The 19,946-nt window shown below is 34.5% G+C and overlaps 1 protein-coding gene across 1 annotated transcript in view; it reads left to right on the top strand.

Annotated features, from left to right (window-relative positions):
- LOC124378089 (gamma-aminobutyric acid receptor subunit pi) overlaps positions 1 to 19,628 on the top strand; it is a 50,039-nt gene extending 30,411 nt beyond the window's left edge. The window contains exons 3-10 of the mRNA XM_046837599.1: positions 6,895 to 7,007; positions 7,653 to 7,720; positions 9,322 to 9,539; positions 10,875 to 10,957; positions 13,688 to 13,825; positions 14,434 to 14,586; positions 15,996 to 16,189; positions 16,598 to 19,628. Coding sequence (XP_046693555.1) covers positions 6,895 to 7,007; positions 7,653 to 7,720; positions 9,322 to 9,539; positions 10,875 to 10,957; positions 13,688 to 13,825; positions 14,434 to 14,586; positions 15,996 to 16,189; positions 16,598 to 16,954 — 1,324 coding nt within the window. The 3' untranslated portion in view covers positions 16,955 to 19,628. The remainder of the gene's footprint in view (positions 1 to 6,894; positions 7,008 to 7,652; positions 7,721 to 9,321; positions 9,540 to 10,874; positions 10,958 to 13,687; positions 13,826 to 14,433; positions 14,587 to 15,995; positions 16,190 to 16,597) is intronic.
- Positions 19,629 to 19,946: the final 318 nt, after the last annotated feature.

The following is a 19,946-nucleotide window of genomic DNA, read 5'->3' as shown; positions in this document are numbered from 1 at the left end:
GAGTGGATTTATTCAGGCTTGTCTAAGAGCCATTGTCGTAATCCACAGGCGACGTCAGAGGACCAGTGGTTGGTTGTAGCGTAGGCGGATGCGTCAGACAAAAAAACAAAAAACAAATCGAATTGAAAATTGATCCTCCTGATTTAAGTACATTATTAGAACTAGGCAGAATCAAATCTTAGATGTGGAGACTTAAACAGCTACAAAAACAGGCTGCATGAAACTAGAATCAATAAATAATGTTCACACAATATATTGAGGCATTAGAAGCATGGATTAACAAGAATTAGGTGAGTCATAGTGGAATGCAAGGATCCAAAACATGCAAAGTTGCTTTAATAATATTTACTCCTTGTGTGCATTGTGCACATTATACAGTACATACACTCAGCAGATGCATCAACAGGAACAGCTGCAGTTATGCAATTGTGTCTAGATTTCTTTATTAACTTTATCACTTTGGGGACATTTTTTTTTTTTTTTTACTATATTTTGGAATGTGGTTCTGGAAATTTGTGCTCATAAGATATACCTAAGATATACCTTTATTCGTCCCACTGTGGGGACATTTCTCATTTAGCTTTAATGAAGGGTTTTAGTAAATCAGGTAATGATTTAGGGTGAGGAGGCCTGGGGTGCAGTTAGCATTCAAATTCATTCCAGAAGTGTTCAGTAGGTTTGAGGTCAGCGCTCCAGAGCGGGCCACTCCAAACTATATAAAGCATATATTCATAGTGCATGCAAAGGGAACAGGTGTGGGTCTCCTAGTTCAACTAAAGATAATAATATTAAACTTAACTATAAAAATGCATCCTATACATTTGTGTGCCTCCAACCTTGTGCCTATATATAACCATGGTGAACACTTGTGCAATACAGACTGAGATTTAGGCATGAATAATGTTCTAATAATGGTTCAAAAAAAACATTCTAATTTTCCCCTAGACTTTGACAGATACAGGCAGAAATTTTCATGTACAGCAGTGACTGCTCTTCATCACTGCATATTCAGCAGAAAAGTATGCATAATACAACGTGTCTATTGCATTTGACTTTACATAATATTATTGTTGACAAATTCAATTTTATAACTGTCAAAGCTGGCATCAGCCCTGCACAATAAGCACATGCTCACTATATTTAAGCTATATATATTTAGCCAAGCTACAGTAAAGGCTTTGGCTTGTATATCCTTTTGTGTATCTGTGTATTTTTAGTGTCAGCTATTTTCTGAACATGCATTAAAACCTGTGTCTGAAAATGTATCTAAATGCTTTAACTTAAACCACTTAGTAGCTCTGGTTATTTAGTGCCATTGAGAATGTCACTAAATAAACAGATTTCTAAAAAAAACTATTGAAACTTAGTGTAGGTTCCATTGATAATATGGATGTAATTCTATTTGGCTTAGTGAATGTATGAAGGATACTCCGTCTTTAATGTGTCTGATAAAAGCATGACATCTTCTTTTCAAATACTACTTGAGGAGAGATAATGAGAATGAGAGCTATCCATCTATCATAGTGCTCATATGCCTCATCCTCAGCATCTATGCTGTGATAAAGCACAGTGATACAGAGAGAGAAGCAGAGGACATAAGGACTGATAAGAATAGATAGAAAAAAAAGAAGGAATATGTAAGACGTGGATCTGCTTCTGATGACACTTTGTGGCAGAAAACGAGACGGAGAGATTAGATGCTTACTGTATGTCAGGAAGTACTGTAATCAGGGTGTGGAGCAGACTGAAATTAAGAAGACAATCTACTTTGAGGGAGAAGGTAGACATTCTCTGCAACAGTGTCCAGCTTAGTTTATATAGTACAAACTAAAATGTATTAGCACACTACAAAAACACAGACGAATAGAAAATAAATACAAGGATAATGTTCTTTTGTATTATACTTCCTTCAGTAATATGCTGTTATATTAAAGGCTTAGCCTGATGCATTTGGTATGAGAGATAATAAAAAAAGTGCTTTTACATTAAATTATTATGCATAATCTGTAGCCATATGTAGAGTTGGGTATTCAAAATAATAAAATATTGAATAAACTAATAACAGGCAGTTATTGGCTTGTCAGTTATATGTAGCAGACGTAGTAATACATTATTTGTGCCTATTTTTTTTAAACAATGTAACAGCATGTTAATTTTTCAGGAATTAATACGGGCTTGATTATTAAGCCTGAAAGCTTTTAACACCTCACATTTGACATATAAATGTATTTTTTGCATGATAAATACTCTACTAATTTACTGAACATATTATTTTATAGACAGATTAAAAATGGTCTTATTTGTCATCATTTGGCCAGAATTCTTTCATGTCTTTTGTTTAAATAAGAATAAAAGTATGCATACATACGGTGGCCAAGAAGTGCAAAACACATTAACAAATCAGAAAACAAATTAACAAATTAGAAAACACAAAAAAATCCGAAAACAAAATAACAAATACAAAAACTAATTAACAAATCCAAAAACAAAATTACAAATCCAAAAACAAAATAAAAATCCGAAAACACATTAACAAATCTGAAAATAACAACAATTTAGACAAACTGGAAAAGGTAGGTATAGTTTGTGAATGGAACACTTACCGATCATTGGACGAGACACCTGTCATTCAAAATATACAGGAAGTACAACAGTTTCTCCTTGCTTGCCAATGTTTACTTCTGTTATTTTCTTATATTTAAAGGTGCACTAATCGAAAAATTGATTTGAATAAACGGAGAACTTTACACATGTACAAAAAACAAAGTGATAAGATTTCATACTTCCTGTATATCTTGAATGACAGGTGTCTCGTCCAATGATCAGTAAGTGTTTCATTCACAAACTATACCTATCTTTTCCAGTTTGTCTAAATTGTCGTTGTGTTTAAGATAAGATAAGATAAGATAAACCTTTATTCGTCCCACAGTGGGGAAATTTCTGTTACAGCAGCAAGACAAAGAAATAAAAATAGATGCAAATATATATATAAAAAAAAAGAAGAATATACTAAAAAAATAAAAACAGAAATAAAAATAAATAATAATAATAATAATAATAACAAAGAAATAAAAATAAATGCAAATATCTGAAAAATAATATACATATACTACAATACCAGTGTATATATACAGTACAATGTAACAATACAAATAGGAAAAAACTAAAGTACGCTTTTCAAGTCATATTTTAAGGTAGTATTGCACGTAAATTGCGGGTAATATTGCACATAATATTGTACCTGATTCGTGTAATAATATTTCACACAGATAATGTTATTGCACAGCTTAACAACAAGTTTTTGAAATTGTTAGTGTTTCCGGATTTGTTAATTTGCTTTCGGATTTATTTTGTTTTTGCATTTGTTATTTTGTTTTCGGATTTGTTATTGTTTTCTAATTTGTTAATTTGTTTTCTGATTTGTTAATGTGTTTTGCCCTTTTTGGCCACCGTACATACACTCTGATATAAAATGTAACTGGACAGCTGACCAGCCACAACCGTGCATGTTTTTTTGAACATCTAATTGCAGATTTAGTTGATTTTTACTGTTATAATAAACTTACTATTTTGGGAAAACCTTTCACCAGGATTAAGTGTGATTGTGGGGATTTATATTTATTCAGCCATAAGAGCATTAGTGAGGGCAGGTACTGATGTTGAGAGAGGGAGTTTGGGGTCACTCAATGTTCCAGTTCATTTTAAAGTGTTCATTTAGATTGTGCTCAAGGTTTTGTGCAAGTCATTTGATTGCTTCCACTCCAAAGTTGGTATAATATGTGTTCATGGATCTTACTTTGTTAACAGAGGCATTATCATGCTCATGTTTTGGGTTAGGACTTTTATTTCCTGTGACAGGAAAACGGGTCTCATAGAATTAACTTAGAACCAGTTGGATGAAAAACTACATATGGGTATGGTGGTCGTGTATCTGCATATTTTTGGGCCTATACAGTGCATTAGGAAAAAGTTTTTTGTTACAATTCAATTTAGAAATTTGATTTAACACTTAAAATGCTCAATTCCTATTTGAATGAAACTATGATAATTCTCAGAATAGGTTATTTCTACTTAATTGCTGAATATGAATGCATCCTTCGAAATTGGTTTGGATTCTTCTTATTTGTAATTCAAAAGAAGCTGCACAATCATTTGCATTACTAAGAGTTCAGCATAAAGCAATTCCTGCATCTGGACAAAAATGCTCTCAGCAGTCATACTTTATTCCAGAATTCATTTTATTCTTATCAGCATATTTTCTTGTCTAGACACACTTTTTCCACAATAAACCCTTGTGGCTGGTGAATGAATATTTCCTCCGAATTTGTAATTATAGATGCCAATGCGTTTTTGGTTTGAAGAGGGTCCTGCTGATTTTTCCCCAGTAAGCTAAAGATAGTTGAAACTTTTGCTGTTACTGAAGTGAGATGGATGTGCCCCATAGCCACAGAATGAGTGGGCTTACCTTACAGCATGTCTGTGAGAACTGTATATATATACTGTATAATATATATATATATATATATATATATATATATATATATATATATATATATATATATATATATATATATATATATATAATTAATATATAATAATTAATATAAAATATATATTAAAATATTTTATAATTAATAATAAATATATATATATATATATATATATATATATATATATATATATATATATATATATATATATATATATATAACAGAATGCTAAAGATATATCAGGTTATAACAAACATCAACATAAAGGCTTGTTTATATAAAACAAAAAATAAGTGTCATTTTTGTCAATTGTTTGAGAAGGCCGATGGTTCTGTGCAGAAGCCTTTATGCCACTGATGCTATGATGATAGCTGCCATAAGCTCTCTGGCTTTGCTTCAGTTAAAAGGAAGTTGAGCAGTAAAGACAGTAGCTAGTAGAAGCCTAACATGAAAGAAAGGCTTGTGCTTCTCCCACTGCAGGTTAAGGGTTAAACCCATTAAATCATGTGGTGTTCCTCCAGTTCTTCTAAAATGAGTTCTCTCGACAGCCGTTAGAACCCTCCACTTCTGCCAATTTGACTGTGCCAGCTCAGGTTTATGAGCTTTAGGATTTTCGATCATTACATGACTTCAAACTGACCTCCATGTATCTCAGCCTGAGTTTCATCAGTAAGCAGCTCCAAGCCCCGAATGATGAAGGGCAATGTGATGCCACAAGACAGCTGTATAAAATATCTTTAGGGAAATCATTGCATCGTTATAATTCCATATCTTGTTTTCAGACGGACACATTTCTGTTTCTATGTCCGCTTTCCCTCTCCTTCTTTCTTTTTTCACCAGCTCTGCTTGTGTAAAATCAATTCAGACTGAAGCATCCGTCTTTTTGATCTGTTGTGTATGAGAGAAAGTGATGCAATGCTCCACACAGTTGCTCCACACACCTTTGGGATGCGAGTCAGAGACCCTTGAATTTAGACACTTTAAGTTTTATTCTGGACCATTTTTAAATATAGACTCATTATATTTTAATTTGCAATGGCTATATTTTTTCTGATTACCGTTTATATTTTTTTATTTTATTTATTGGTTTCTTTTTTTAAGTCCATTTTGAAAAATAGGTCATACCAGACCTGTGGGATTCCACAAATAAAATAATAATGGCAATGTTGCATGCATTGTCATTCTCGATCCTTTCAATTTGCGTGTGCGTGTGTGTGTGTGTGTGTGTGTGTGTGTGTGTGTGTGTGTGTGTGTGTGTGGGTGCACATGTCCTCTATATTGTATAACAGCCTTCCTGCAATAATACATGGGCAGTAGAGCTACCTTGTCACCTCACAAAAACCACCATAAAACTACAATGACACAAACAGTATGTTTTTATATGTTTGTGTGGAAAGAATAAATGTGAGACAGACAGAAATGTAGGGAAAGTAAGAAAAAATTCAAGACCTCAACACCCCATTTTTTTTCTTTCAGCATGTCAAAGAATGATAACAACTTACTCTTAACTCTACATGCTCCATGTCTGCACTTAAATAAAATAAAAGAGGGGAAACTGAGACACAAAACCAGTGGAATGTTTGTAGGAAACTTGCATAGTTAAAACAGCAGTAAAAGTAGATGAGTTTTAAAAAACACTTCAGTAATACAGTTCACTTAATATGTGCCTTCTTAAAATCTAAAAAGGTAACAATTAGGGGGCAAATTATTTAGGTTCAGTGGTTCAGGTGACAAAAGTGCCTGGGAACGCCCAGTCTAATGGGTTTATGTTGATGCAGAAGAATTGGGGGTCACTAACTGGCTTAGATGAAGAGCGTGGGTGGGTATGAAATTACTCACTTTATTTGGTTAACCACCTTCTCACCCACTGTCATTTATACTATAGTCTTGTGCCTCAAGGTTTCTTATGCAGTAAAGATCAGTCGCTGCAAAGCACCATATTCTATAAATACACTACCCTGCTGTGAATGCACATTAATCTTGGCTTTGCAAACTGCTCATTACCAAACTTGGGAAATAATGATCCTGGATATAAATTCTGAAACACTGCCGGAACTCTGATAGAGAAAGGGGTGGATCAATACACTGATGGGAAAATCCCAGTTCTGTGCACTACCTGTCCAATTATGAACTACACATTCCTCATTCCCTTACATGAGAACACTACCACTCACACACAAGCTTCTAATTTAAAGTTGTTTTGGAAGCTTTAATCTCCTGTTTTCTGTTTGTATGCGATTTAGGTTGAAACACTGCACTCATCATCACTCCACTGCTCCACTAATGTGGCGTAGTTCAGCAGGAGCCGGAGCCCCCAGCTATCATATCAGAAAAAAAAAAAGAGACCGCAAGATTTGGTTTGCTTCTTGCTTTTCCTTTATTTTGTCTCCCTGTGTGCTGGCAGCTTGCTGGAAGAGCCACTGCTGAGTGCTGAGGTGAAGGAGGGAGAGATTCTTCCTCCTACTATCCAGAAGCTGATGAAAGGATATAATAAGTACCTGAGGCCTTTCTTTGACAGTAAGCAGTTTGTCCACACACACACACAGAAACTAATTTAATAAGCAAAGACTTTTACAAAAATGTTCATTTCAATTAAGGCACGAGAAACTCCACGTTCACATCCATTCACACGCAAACCTTAAATAAAATTGGTACAGTAAATTTCCATGCTGCATCTATTTCTTACCTACAACTATAATTTGTCAGCTTTATTTTTTGAGTCACTACTCAAAAAGATTCTTCTTCATTATCTCTTCACTATGGCACCACCCTGTGTCTGCTCTTCCAGCCGATCTTCTCCTACCCACAAAATAACATCTATAACTACTATAACACTCTCTTGATGAATTCTGCTTGATGAACAGAGAAAATAAGAAGAGATGATAGTGTATTTATATATAATGCAAACAATAACAAAAAAAACAGCAATACTGTAATTATTTAAAAAGTTTTTGTAATCTTTTCTATTAGCACTGCATTACTATTTTTTATGCTTTTATCTACTTCAAACTTTCTGTGAGAGTTTCACGTTGAGTAGTAATATTGTTTACCCTGCCAAGGATTGTTATGAAAGCTCATTTATCATCATAATGATATATGTTGGGAGCCGTAAACATGCTAGCTATTGCTTTGTCTCTTCTTTTATTCCACATTTCTCTACAGATGGCCCTGTCACAGTGGGGATGAGTTTGGACATTGCCAGTATTGACACAATATCAGAGATCAACATGGTGAGAAAATGAAACAAAATATAATAAAAAAAATAATAAAAATAGGAAACGGACAATTAGCTCCTGAGATTTGAATCATGATATTTTTATCATGAATGGATAAATATGGCAACAGCAACAGATGTGTCAGGGTGCGAGCGAAACAGGAGGCGGAAGCCGGAGTCAGCTTGCTCGGGTTTTAATAACAAGAGTAAGGGAGAGAGAGATACACACAAGCACATGCACACACACGCACGCACCCGCACGCACAAACACGCACACACACGCACACGGCAGTCCTTCGATTGAGTAAGTCCGAGGTGCGCTTGAGGAGAAGCGTAGCCGGTACGGGATTGTGGAGTCCGAAAGGAACGGACACATAGAAAACATGCAGCACGTAAAGTCCAACACATACAATAATGAACGGGGAGTGAATGTGAGTGAGGGGTTTATGTAGGAGCAGGATGGAGTGATGATGAGCTTCAGGTGTGCATAGTTAAGCCTGGAGCTCTTGAGAGAGCGGAGGCATGAGAGACCATGAGCCCTAGGTGTGTGTGGTTAAATCTGGAGCTCCAGGGAGAGTGTAGGCATGAGTGCCACAAAAGGGGGGCGTGGCAGGTGGATCCCTGACAAGATGAGCTTTAATGTAATGTTAGATTGTAGCAAGGATGAATAAAGAAGGTGCTAATATTACAGCAGTAGTGTTTGATGTAGGATTCATGTTTTTTTGCAATCTCAGGTTAAAGCCAATTGTTTTTGTTTCACAATTTAAAAAGTTGAATGTCTGACCAATTGAATGGTATGGGGATGAACCAGTGACCAGCCTTTTGACTATTTATTAAAGTTTGCATTAGTGTCTAGTTGCATTAGTGTCTAGTGTAAAGTTTGCAGTGTGAGAGTGAGAGAAAATCCTACTGGTATCAGCTTTGTTAAACTGAAGTTTAAGTGTGTTTTAAATGGCTGTTCAATCTAACCCCTTTTTAGTGGACCCTTAAGGGTTTTTATTTTAAAAGATTGCATCTTTGGAGTGTGTAGGGCACAGTCATAATCACTTTAGAATAGACACCTGCCTTAAAAAGTTCCACATATATACAACTATGCACAGCATTTTGCAGAGGCTCTTATGCAGAGAACCTACAGAAGTGCTACAGTATTCTAGTCTCCAATAAAAACATCCTTATGCAGGGAATAGGCCAGAGTCTAAAAATACTATCAAGCTAAAGCTCTGTTAATGAAAAGTCAGTACAAAAAGCACAGTAACAAAAACAGTGTTTGATGAAGAGGCAGGTCTTCATATTCTGTCCTGGGTGAAGAGTTGGAGCTTTAGTTTAGGTTTTAGTAGGTTGGTTCTCTGTTTATGTTCTTGCTGATACGTTAGGTCCTCATTCTTTGCATTTTGTATTGAGGTAGTTTTTGTTTAAAGACAGTTACTGGAAGTTCATTTCACCATTTTGACATTGTATACAGAGAAAAGGCTTGATGCATGTCTTCTAACTTGTATTCTGAAGGCATTGATTTATTCTAATATATTATGCAGTTTCTCATTGCTAAATTCATTGAAATACTCAGTAACTGTAGTATGCTTTGCGGCTCATCACAGTAAAGGTGATTCTCCTGTGCAGGATTACACTGCCACCATCTTCCTGCGGCAGCGCTGGACAGACGAGAGGCTGGTATTTGAAGGCAATAAAAGCTTGAGTCTGGATGGGCGTCTAGTGGAGCTGCTCTGGGTTCCTGATACCTTCATTGTGGATTCCAAGAAGTCCTTCCTGCATGATATCACAGTGGAAAATCGGCTGATCCGAATCTTCCCCAATGGGACTGTGCTATATGCCCTTCGGTAAGGCAACCTATTTCCACTCAGCAATAAATAAAAAAATGGTTTATGTTAATAATGGGCATGATGTAGTTATACTTAACAGTCAAGTCACTACAAAGAGCCTAAACATAGGGAGACAGGGTTAAAGTAACCAGTATTTGGCAGTAAAAAATATTACAAATATTTACATATGCTGAAATGTATGTAACAATGAACATGTTGATTGTTTTGAGGGAAAGGTGCCATTGTGTATACTCAAAACATGAATTGGTACTGAGAAGAGGCAGTACATTTCTGTTACCACTTCACTTTTACCAACTACAGAACAATACTTCTATACCAAAAGACAGCTTGGAGTTTCACTCCTATTAAGCAAGATTAGACATTTCTGTCAATGGTGGGCATAAGCACACTTAACAGGACAGTTATAAACTACCAAAACTTCACCAGGTCTTTTTTCAATCATTCAGAAACACAACCCAGTTTCAATGAGTTTATGCCTATTAGAGCCCGAGATTCCTGTGTTTGGCAGTCAGGAAAGAATGTGCTCAAGTGCAACTGTGGCCCACCTTGGGCTTGCTATGCATTTTGAAATGCTTTTCTGCTAACCATGGGTGTAAAGAGTGCTTGTTTGATTTATTAAACATTTATTTTCATTGCAGACCAGTCTGGTCCTCCTGCTCAATAAATGTTCTTTTGCTTTTGTACTACTCTTTGTAACTTTCCCACTGCAATGTGAAACTGTGCTTTTTCCACACAATTGGCTGATTTCATAATTGCACAAATGTACATGGGTTCCTAAAGAAGTGGGCAGTTAGTGAATGTGTGTATGTCTGCTTTGCATTTAGTTATATAATACGTAATATATGTATAATACATGTAGTGTGTGTGTGTGTGTGTGTGTGTGTGTGTGTGTGTGTGTGTGTGTGTGTGTGTGTGTGTGAGGTGGTGTGAGATGCTAAGCAGTGGGGTTATTGGATAAATAGCATGCAAGAATGAATGATGGAATATGTGTATGGTTGCGCATGTGTGCGTGTGTATGTTTGTGTGTGTGTGTGCTGTTTGTTTAGTCAGCAAAGAAAATCTTTTTTTTTTACCCACATCTGCACTTAATTACATTTTAGAGGTAAGCTATACAAGAAGCTATAGAAGAAGAGAAGTGGTATCAATTTATCCATCTAAAAGGAATGTGACATTTAATTGAGAGCTAGGGGAACTGATATTATTCATTGATTTGAGAGCAGAAATGGTTTCAGGCGAACACACACAAGCTAAGATGTCTTACTCTGGCAGTTACTGAATATTTTAGCATTAATGAGGCATAAATATTTCACATCTTTTTGCATATTTCTACAGGATCACCACTACTGTGGCCTGCAACATGGACCTGACTAAATACCCTATGGATAAACAGACATGCACCCTACAACTGGAAAGCTGTAAGATTAACACTATTCTTCGCTCTCGCTCTCCCTTCTCTAACTCTTTTCCAAGGCATTAATGAGTGTGTTGCTGTGGCAACAAGCTATAGGCTCTTTTTTTTTATTTCTCAGCTCATGCTTGTGGCATCAGGAACGTGCGGCTCTATAATCTGTTACATATTTCAAGGCATGGTGTAGTTATTCATCAGAGGAGAGTAAATTTGCCTGCTAAATATACATCTCCAAGACTAAACACTTATGATCAATTTAAACACACGCATACAAATAAATTCAGAATCCATAATATTTGTGTGTGGATTATTTTGAGGCTGCCCAACAGATTGCAGGATTGTGTGGTAAGTGGGGACAGTCAGATTATTTGGGTCAATATGGTTACTCTTGAAATGTATCCTCTAAATCCTCCAAGCTTGTAAACCCTTCTGTGGTTCTCTCACTATATATATATATATATATATATATATATATATATATATATATATATATATATATATCATTATATATATATATATATATATATATATATATATATATATATATATATATATATATATATATATATATATATATAGAGAGAGAGAGAGAGAGAGAGAGTGTGTCATGGTTTCTGTTATTCGTTATGTAAGACAGAATCTGTGAGAGGAAGAAACAGAGACAGAGAGAGAGAGAGAGAGAGAGAGAGAGAGAGGCAGATCAAGTCCTCCTGCATATTTAGTTCATCCAACATATTGTATCACCCTCCCACAACCTCAGCCCTCAGACACACTTTATATTAGAATGTTTCACTAAAAGTGCTCTAGACTAATACTTGTACTTTAGACTAATTCCTGATAGTAATAGTATCATGGTATTGGCATCAGGTTTAAAATCACAATTTGTAATATTCTTTTCCTGTAGAAAGATGAGGATTTCATTGTAAATAATTAGCTGTGTACATATCTCCTGTTAAAGACAACCATATGGAAATTGTTTATATACCGTATAGTCTTGCATCAGAATGACCTTTTACAGCCTCTATATTTTTAAGTTTTAGTAAATATGATATCATGTCACATTTTACATTCTCATCCTCCACCCACAGCTATCAGCTAACAAGAAGCTTTTTCAATTCTCAACTCTTGATAACATCATGACACAGAAGACCAAGGCATAATTTCCAATTAGTTTTGTCTTCAAAGAGTAGCTTAACTTTAACCAAAGTGATACGGCGAGTTGCTTTTCTAAAATATATCTTTATATTGCGTGGTATGATTGATTATCATTTCCTTTTGCAAAAGTTTTTAAAGTTGACTAATTTTAATCTAATATTATGGACCTTTTTTTCTAGCATTATGTAATGAGTAAGAAATAATAAATGGCAGTGTGTGAATGCAATACCCCACCTGTTGCCACATAATAGTTATCTAATAACAGCATGCCCTGACAATATACAGTAATATACCTCTTATAATGTAGAATTTTGCCAGAATTACTATTTTTATTAAAGAATTACATCATAATGCATTAATAATGTTCCCCAAAATGTTTGATCCTATAGACATCTGACAATTACAAAGAGCTGACACCAGAGAACCAGAGAGAGCTAAATGAATTTAGAAATAATAAATAAATAAATTTAAAGACCATATAATAAACAATGCATTAGAACCTGCATACTAGTACATACAGTATACAGTACAGCATACAATAATGTATCCTGGAGCTGGAAACATTTTCAGAGCCGATATTACAGAAAATATACCAACAACAGCAGACAATCAGAATAAATAATTGAACAATGTTGTGTAGTAATTCCTAAAATGACGGCTGCTATTGGTCTGTTTTTTGAATCAGTAAATCCATGCCAGGACAGAACCAGTGATTGTTCTGCACTAAAACTACAAAGCTGATTTCATGCTTGAGTAGATGGCTTGATTTTTGATGGTAAAGTAAAAATAGTGACTGTCACATAACCATTTTGTTCTTTAATGAAAACACAGCATTGTGAAAGTTGTTTTTCCTCTTTTTCAAAAGACTTAATGGTCAATCAGATTTAGTTTGCAAACATCTTTTCTGTATGTATATTTTATTCTGTACTTTACTCTATAAAGTTACTTCACTAAAATGGTAAATATTTTATTTCCTTTGCCAAGTAACTTCTTGAGTCTTATTTAGTACAGATTGCCTTAATGTTGTGAGATTGTTGTTTGAGATTTCTTTAGCATCAGCATTTAACAAAGAGGGTAGAACAAGTATATTTACTGCATAACACAGACCCATAGAGAGAGAAAGTTTGAAAACAGCACATACAGTGACCATCAATTTACACATTTATTTTGGTGAGAATGCACAAGTGTTGTGTGAACTGTGCCTGTTATGAGCTGTAGTAAGAATTCTAAATAGTGTATCAGCACTTTTTATTACAGAGCTCCCTCTTGAGGAAATACATTGATACTGCTTTCAGTTGTGTGCTATAACCTGATAGAAGTACACAAATTCAAAGTTTAATCCATAAATCTTTCATTGTGAATACTAGAATGGTTTACAGCAAGATGTACATGCTATTATTCTAACATATAGGACTATATTATAATTCTGCAAAGTAGTTTTTGTAATTGTTGGCAGTTATTTCATTGTTGGATCCACTTCTGGTACTTCACAAATCTCATTCTATTCAGTGATCATTTGTAACCTCTTTCTCTCTCTCTCTCTCTCTCTCTCTCTCTCTCTCTCTCTCTCTCTCTCTCTCAGGGGGTTATAATGTCAACGATGTGATGTTTTACTGGGCAAGAGGCAATGATTCAGTCAGTGGGTTGGACACTCTGCGTCTGGCCCAGTACACAGTAGAAGATCATTACACTTCTGCCTCAGAGGCTGTTTATGAGACAGGTACCAACAAACACTTGCACTAGGATAAAGTTATTAAAGTTCACAAGTGTCAGTGGAGTACTTTCTTTTTAAAGAGCTCTTATGAGCTTTAAACTGTGGTACTAGCATGTCAACATGGCTGGGCACTTGCCAGTTTTAGCCTGAGATGTTAGTGTCTTAAAAGGGAATATTTATAATATCTATACAATGATGGACAAAGAGGACCCTGAAAATACAACCAAGCGTTCTAAACAAAAGGGCATTTTCCCAAATGGGATTCCTCTTGACATGACCTTGGCCTAAACAGTTTGTTAATAGTATTCTACATATTTTTTTTTTTTTAATTTGTTCTAGCAATATTTTTAATAATTATTTCATCACTTTGTAAACAAAGTTTGTTTTAAAATGCAATTAAAATGCAAGTATACTCAAATATTGTATACATGTGCATTATAAACCTCTTTTTTCTATTAAAGATTGGTGAATGTGAAGTTTAAAAATAAAGCATAATATAAATTCTATATAAGTTTTAAGTTGGCATAGTTCCTCAGTGGTTCCTCATAGAACATTTGAAAGTAAGTAATAAGACAAATGGTTAACATTAATTTAACAATGAATTTTCCTCTCAGGTAATTATCCTAAACTCATATTTCACTTTGAGCTGAAGAGAAGCATTCTATACTTTATTTTGGAAACATACGTGCCCTCCAGTCTGCTAGTCGTGCTATCCTGGGTGTCCTTCTGGATCAGCCAGTCATCAGTGCCTGCTCGCATATGTATAGGTACGTACGCTATCCCCATCAATTGCATGCATCACCAATTGTGTCTAAATAGTCAAACTGAAGTATTTAATGTTTATGTAAAAATGCGTATGTAATGTGTTCTTGTATGAGGCAGGGCACACTATGGCATTGTCACTTTCTGTACCTGGTTTCAGAACAGAGGCAGTTAACACTAAAACAGAATAATTGATCATACAAATGCAAAGGCAGTGGCAATATCAGGAAATAATAAGAAAAACAAAGGTCAGGGAACATAGGAAACTAACACTTGGACCTAACAAGGCTGACACATACTGGAGACCAACACTGACATAGTAGGTGTTCAGGAAACACAGCAAAGACAGGACAAATACAGTAAATATATAAAGGTAAGCACATGATCTGAAGTTAATAGTAGTAGTACTAGTAGTTCTAATAATAGTAGTAGTACCATTATTGTGTTGATCTGAGATTTAAATGATGACATTTCATCAACAGGGTTTTGTGTTAGGCATAAATTAGGAAAAAGAATTAAAAGGAAAAGAAAAAACACCTGAACCCTTTGTTCCTGAATTAGGCTTTCAGACAAAACATTTATATTCTGAGACTATATATTTGTATTCTGAATCACCACTGACATCATCACATGTTTTTTGATTTGTTAAATATAGTTTTTAATTATTAAAATAATTAATTATAAACTATTAACCTAGCTACATGACTTGACCTTAGTATTAGCCAACCAAATGTTCTTATTTTTCAATTTCTTGCTGCTATTTACACAATTGTAACTAGTGTACTGCATAATAAAGACAATGGTGTTAATTGCTTTTGGATGGCTAACATAGTGATACTAGCTTAAACACTGGGACATTATTCTATCGCTAACAGTAACTGCTGGTCAACATGATGGAGTTAGTTAACTGCAAAATTAGTTAGTTAAAGTTAGTTAATTGCAAAATAAAAAAAACCTACTGTACCTCACACACACACACACACACACACACACACAACAAACCTAATCAAAATGATTACAAATGCTTCAGACCTCTATATCAGTTCAGTGAGATTACACCTTTACACCACCATAAACCCATGTGTAAAGCAGTACTGATCAAATATAAGATGATCATGAAACAAATCCCCAGGTGGGTATTCCTCAAACAGTGCATAAAATGAGAATCAGTATGAATTATTTTATATTAGCAATAAAACTGCACTACCATTCTGGTAAAAAAAAATCTATTTGTAATTATCTTATAGCAGATTTAGTTTCAGACTAAATTGGGTGAATTCTAATTACCTTTCTTTTATTGGAAATGAAGCTATCCAGGGATTTTGGGGAAACTGCTTAAACTTTAGTTTATTTGGTTCCTAATCAGTCATAGTCACACCAATTTTTTTTGTGTGCTTATGTTTCATTTTTAAAGGAGTTACGACAGTGTTAACGATGACCACACTGATGATGGGTGCAAGGACGTCTCTACCCAACGCTAACTGCTTTATCAAAGCAATAGACGTGTATTTGGGAATCTGTTTTAGTTTCATCTTTGGAGCATTGATCGAATACGCTGTTGCTCACTTCTGCACATTTAACCACCCAGAGTGTAATAGTGCGTTTACGGTGAGAGCATAAAAATGCTTTTAAATGTTTTAAAATTGATTTTTCTAACCACTGAAAACCCTTCTTTGTGATTTGGGTGTTTTTAAGGCTGACTTCTGCATCTATCCATCTTCATTTTCTATATCATTTTTATTTTAAAACAACAGGGCACAATTAGTAAAGGGCACAATTAGTAAAGTTACTAATTGCACAATTAGTAAATTAGTAAACTAGTAGATATCACTAGTTTATCAGGAAATGGTATAGAGTGTGTTGTTGATGTTTCTAATTTCAGGTTAATAGCATTTTATGGTGAGATTTAAAGTTTTTTTTAAAGCACCATTTCAAACTATTTTTATCTACTGTAGAATTTGATTTATTGAGATAATAAAAACTTTGATGCTAATATTTTCTCTTTCAACATTTCAGCATGTGCAGGACTGTGAAGAGGAGATCAACGGCATTGTCACTACTATTGCCAGCGATTCCAGCCGAACAAAGCGCCGTAAGGACTCTCCAACCCCTGCTCCCACATCAACTCCTAGCAGAGAGCCTGACCTCATGCCCCAAACCCCTTCTCACCCAGATCCTAGGAACCCAGAAGCCCTGGAGGATCCACTTAACCGCTGCATCAAAAACCTGTCCCTCATACGACAGATGATCCGTTCTGTGAACTGCTGTCATGTGGAGAATCCACATTACATAGACAACTACTCTCGTGTGACATTTCCCCTTTCCTTTGTTGTAGTCAACCTACTCTACTGGACTTATTATCTATACTTTTAATCCATTGAGTGTTTGATGGGAGATACTATGAAAGAGGGAGCACCTAATGTGTGACTGAGCATGAAGCCATTCCAGTTTCTGTGTAGGTTTAAGTTTTTCTTTAGGTTGTATGAAAAATAAGAGTGGAAGTAACAGCGTATGCATGATGGTGTGAGTGTGAGTGTTTTTATTTTGAATTTTTTATCTGCTATTAACCAATTTGCGGATTATGTTTACAATTCTTTTCTGGACACCGCTGCAGATGTAACATGCTACAATGATGCAATAACATGTTAAGGAAAATGGCTGATTAAGATTAAGACATAGAGATGTCATATGGATTCATCTGCAATGCAGCTGTTCCACTATTTCTAACAAGCAGGGATATAAAATAATGGTAAAAATAATAAAACATCACCTACTGTATGTCAGTGAACTAGGTGAATCAATGGATTAAAACATGCACTTGTTACTTACACTTGAACAATCTGCAGAAAGGTTTGGATTTATAAGCAACAAGTAAAATATAAACACACAATGTTGAATATAATAATAATCATAATAATAATAATTATAATATTAATTATCTAAAACTTTAATGAAAACTATTAAGAGTTAGTAAACTGACTCTTCTTTGTAGATCTGGGCAACAGTGTACAGACATTGAGGATTTTTGATGAAATCCAAACTAACTAAGGAGAAACTTCATTTTTGAAAACCCACGACTTTCCTCTTAAGAAAAAGTTTCTTTGTTCTTTATTTGCATTTGGTCTGAATACTAAGAAAACAGGAATGCATAGTTTTCCAGTACCGCTGTAGCATGCAGTCAACAATCTTAACTACTACAGCTAATCCACAGTTGTGTGCCCTTTTGCTAATGATTTTTCTTTATATATCTGAGCATTGACATTTTATAGTACTGTCCTCAAGTACCACACACATACACATAATGCATTCTTTCTCTTCTCGTCCATGCGTTACCATGTTTCCAGTTATTGGCTCTGCCAGCCAAGGGCTTTGCTCTTTGAGTTAGTAAGCCAGCTAAGTTGCTGCTAGGTGCTGCAGGGGGCAAACCAAAGCTATTGCTATTTTTTATTGCCTCAGCAAATTTTCCTGTCCCAGGCTCCCTTCTTTTCTCACTCATTATCTCTCAGTGCAAGCCAGTGTAAATGATTTTATATGATTTGCTATTAAATTATTAATTATGTATTCCTTTTTACAAGCAGGAAAGTGCCATGATCATGTCTGGTTGCAGAGAAACTGTATAAACAGGATCTTGGGGATCACCATGCTGTATCCTGTGTACACTTGACAAGTGACTGCTTGGACAGTTAGGGACAGTTTATGTTTATAAATCACCTTTATTCTTTACCATGCTGTGTAATTTTGTAAAATAACAATTAATTTGTGGCACAGTGTGATATACGACCTGAGACCAGCCTTGTGTGATTATTTTGTAAACAATCGAATATATCTAATTAATGCACGCTGCTTCATTGGGGTAATACTGAAAAGAAAAAAAAAAAAAAAAGACTTAAAAATGCAACATTCTCACTTTTTAGCAGACATTTGATGTCCTCAATTGCATCGATTTTTTTTTTTACAGATGGATCTCCCCGCACAGATTCTTCTTTTTGTCCTAGGCAGAGATTGACTCTCAAATGTGGCACCCTGCCGTGAGAAACATTTAGTCTTTTTAGAACTTTAAGCTTTACCTAAAAGCCATAAAAAAGGCCATATTGATTCAATGAAATTACACATTAGATAAAAGAGGATGACTGACTAAAGAAGTGGCAGGTGTTCACTTTATTAAGATTAAAGGCCAGCACAGCAGGCATAATACATTTCAATCAGCTTCTACAAAGCTCACCATCCAGGTAGAAGCTTTCATCTGGCATTTTTTTTCCCCTCGTTTTCTTTTTTAGATGTGTTATATTTTGTATTGTAATTAATGCATGTTTTTTCGTTCCTGGCTATACACAATACATAACTATATATTGTGTTATGCCACATAATTTATGTTTATTAATGACTTTTTAATTTTCATTTTAAACTGTAAACTTTTGTAAAAGGACAAAATATCTACTGTAGGAACTTCGTGCTACATAATGTGCAAATAAGATTTAACTTTTATGTCTACCTGGGCATATTCTAATAAATGTTTCATAAGATAACCAGAAACATGGAAACATTTTTGGCTTTATATATATATATATATATATATATATATATATATATATATATATATATATATATATATATATATATATATATAATCTTACAATTTCTACTCATTCACAATCTTTTGAAATGATTTAATTTTCTGACTTTACAATCTAGTATGATTATGAACTTTTTGTTTATAAACTGATAATAAGGAAAATCCTGACAAGTCTCAGTTATGTGAAAATTTTGGCTTAAAGCATGTTTTGATTTCTGTTGAAAGTTTCTCTTTTTATCTCAAAATAATGATTTAATAATTACAAAATATGTCAATTTATTTTATTATTTTAGAACAAGATATGTTGAATGTATTTTTTAAAAGCATTTGTTGATCTATAGGAACTAGCCCAGGAACTTTGATCCCTTTTTTAGAATTCTGAGATTTAAAATAAGAATATTCAGATAATATTTCAGAATTCCTGCCAAAATTCTAAGTAAATATATTCTGACATATTTCTTTCCAGAAATAAAGGAAAAAAAATATATGCTTTTTCCCCTTTTCTACTTGTTGGTTAAGGGCTTTCAAAGAATTGTTAAGTTCTTGTTTAGGTGGATATGTATATGCATGGCACAGCTGGAGTTCGATGTAGAATTTAAAGTTGAATATTAGTTTTATTTTCAGATTGGATAATAGTAATCAGCATCCAGCAGAACCTGCAGATGCTGGGTTAAGGATATGTTTCAAATGTATTTTGATTTGTGGTAAAACCTCAGTCCTCTTCATTTTACTAAGGTCTAAGTATATCTCTAAAGCCATGTCAGTTATTCATTATCCCACCTGTAGCTCATG

Source organism: Silurus meridionalis, chromosome 2 (genome assembly GCF_014805685.1).
Source record: "Silurus meridionalis isolate SWU-2019-XX chromosome 2, ASM1480568v1, whole genome shotgun sequence".
NCBI classification, from domain to species: Eukaryota; Metazoa; Chordata; class Actinopteri; order Siluriformes; family Siluridae; genus Silurus; species Silurus meridionalis.
The sequence above is the reverse complement of the archived record's forward strand: the minus strand, read 5'-3'. Positions and strand labels throughout refer to the sequence as shown.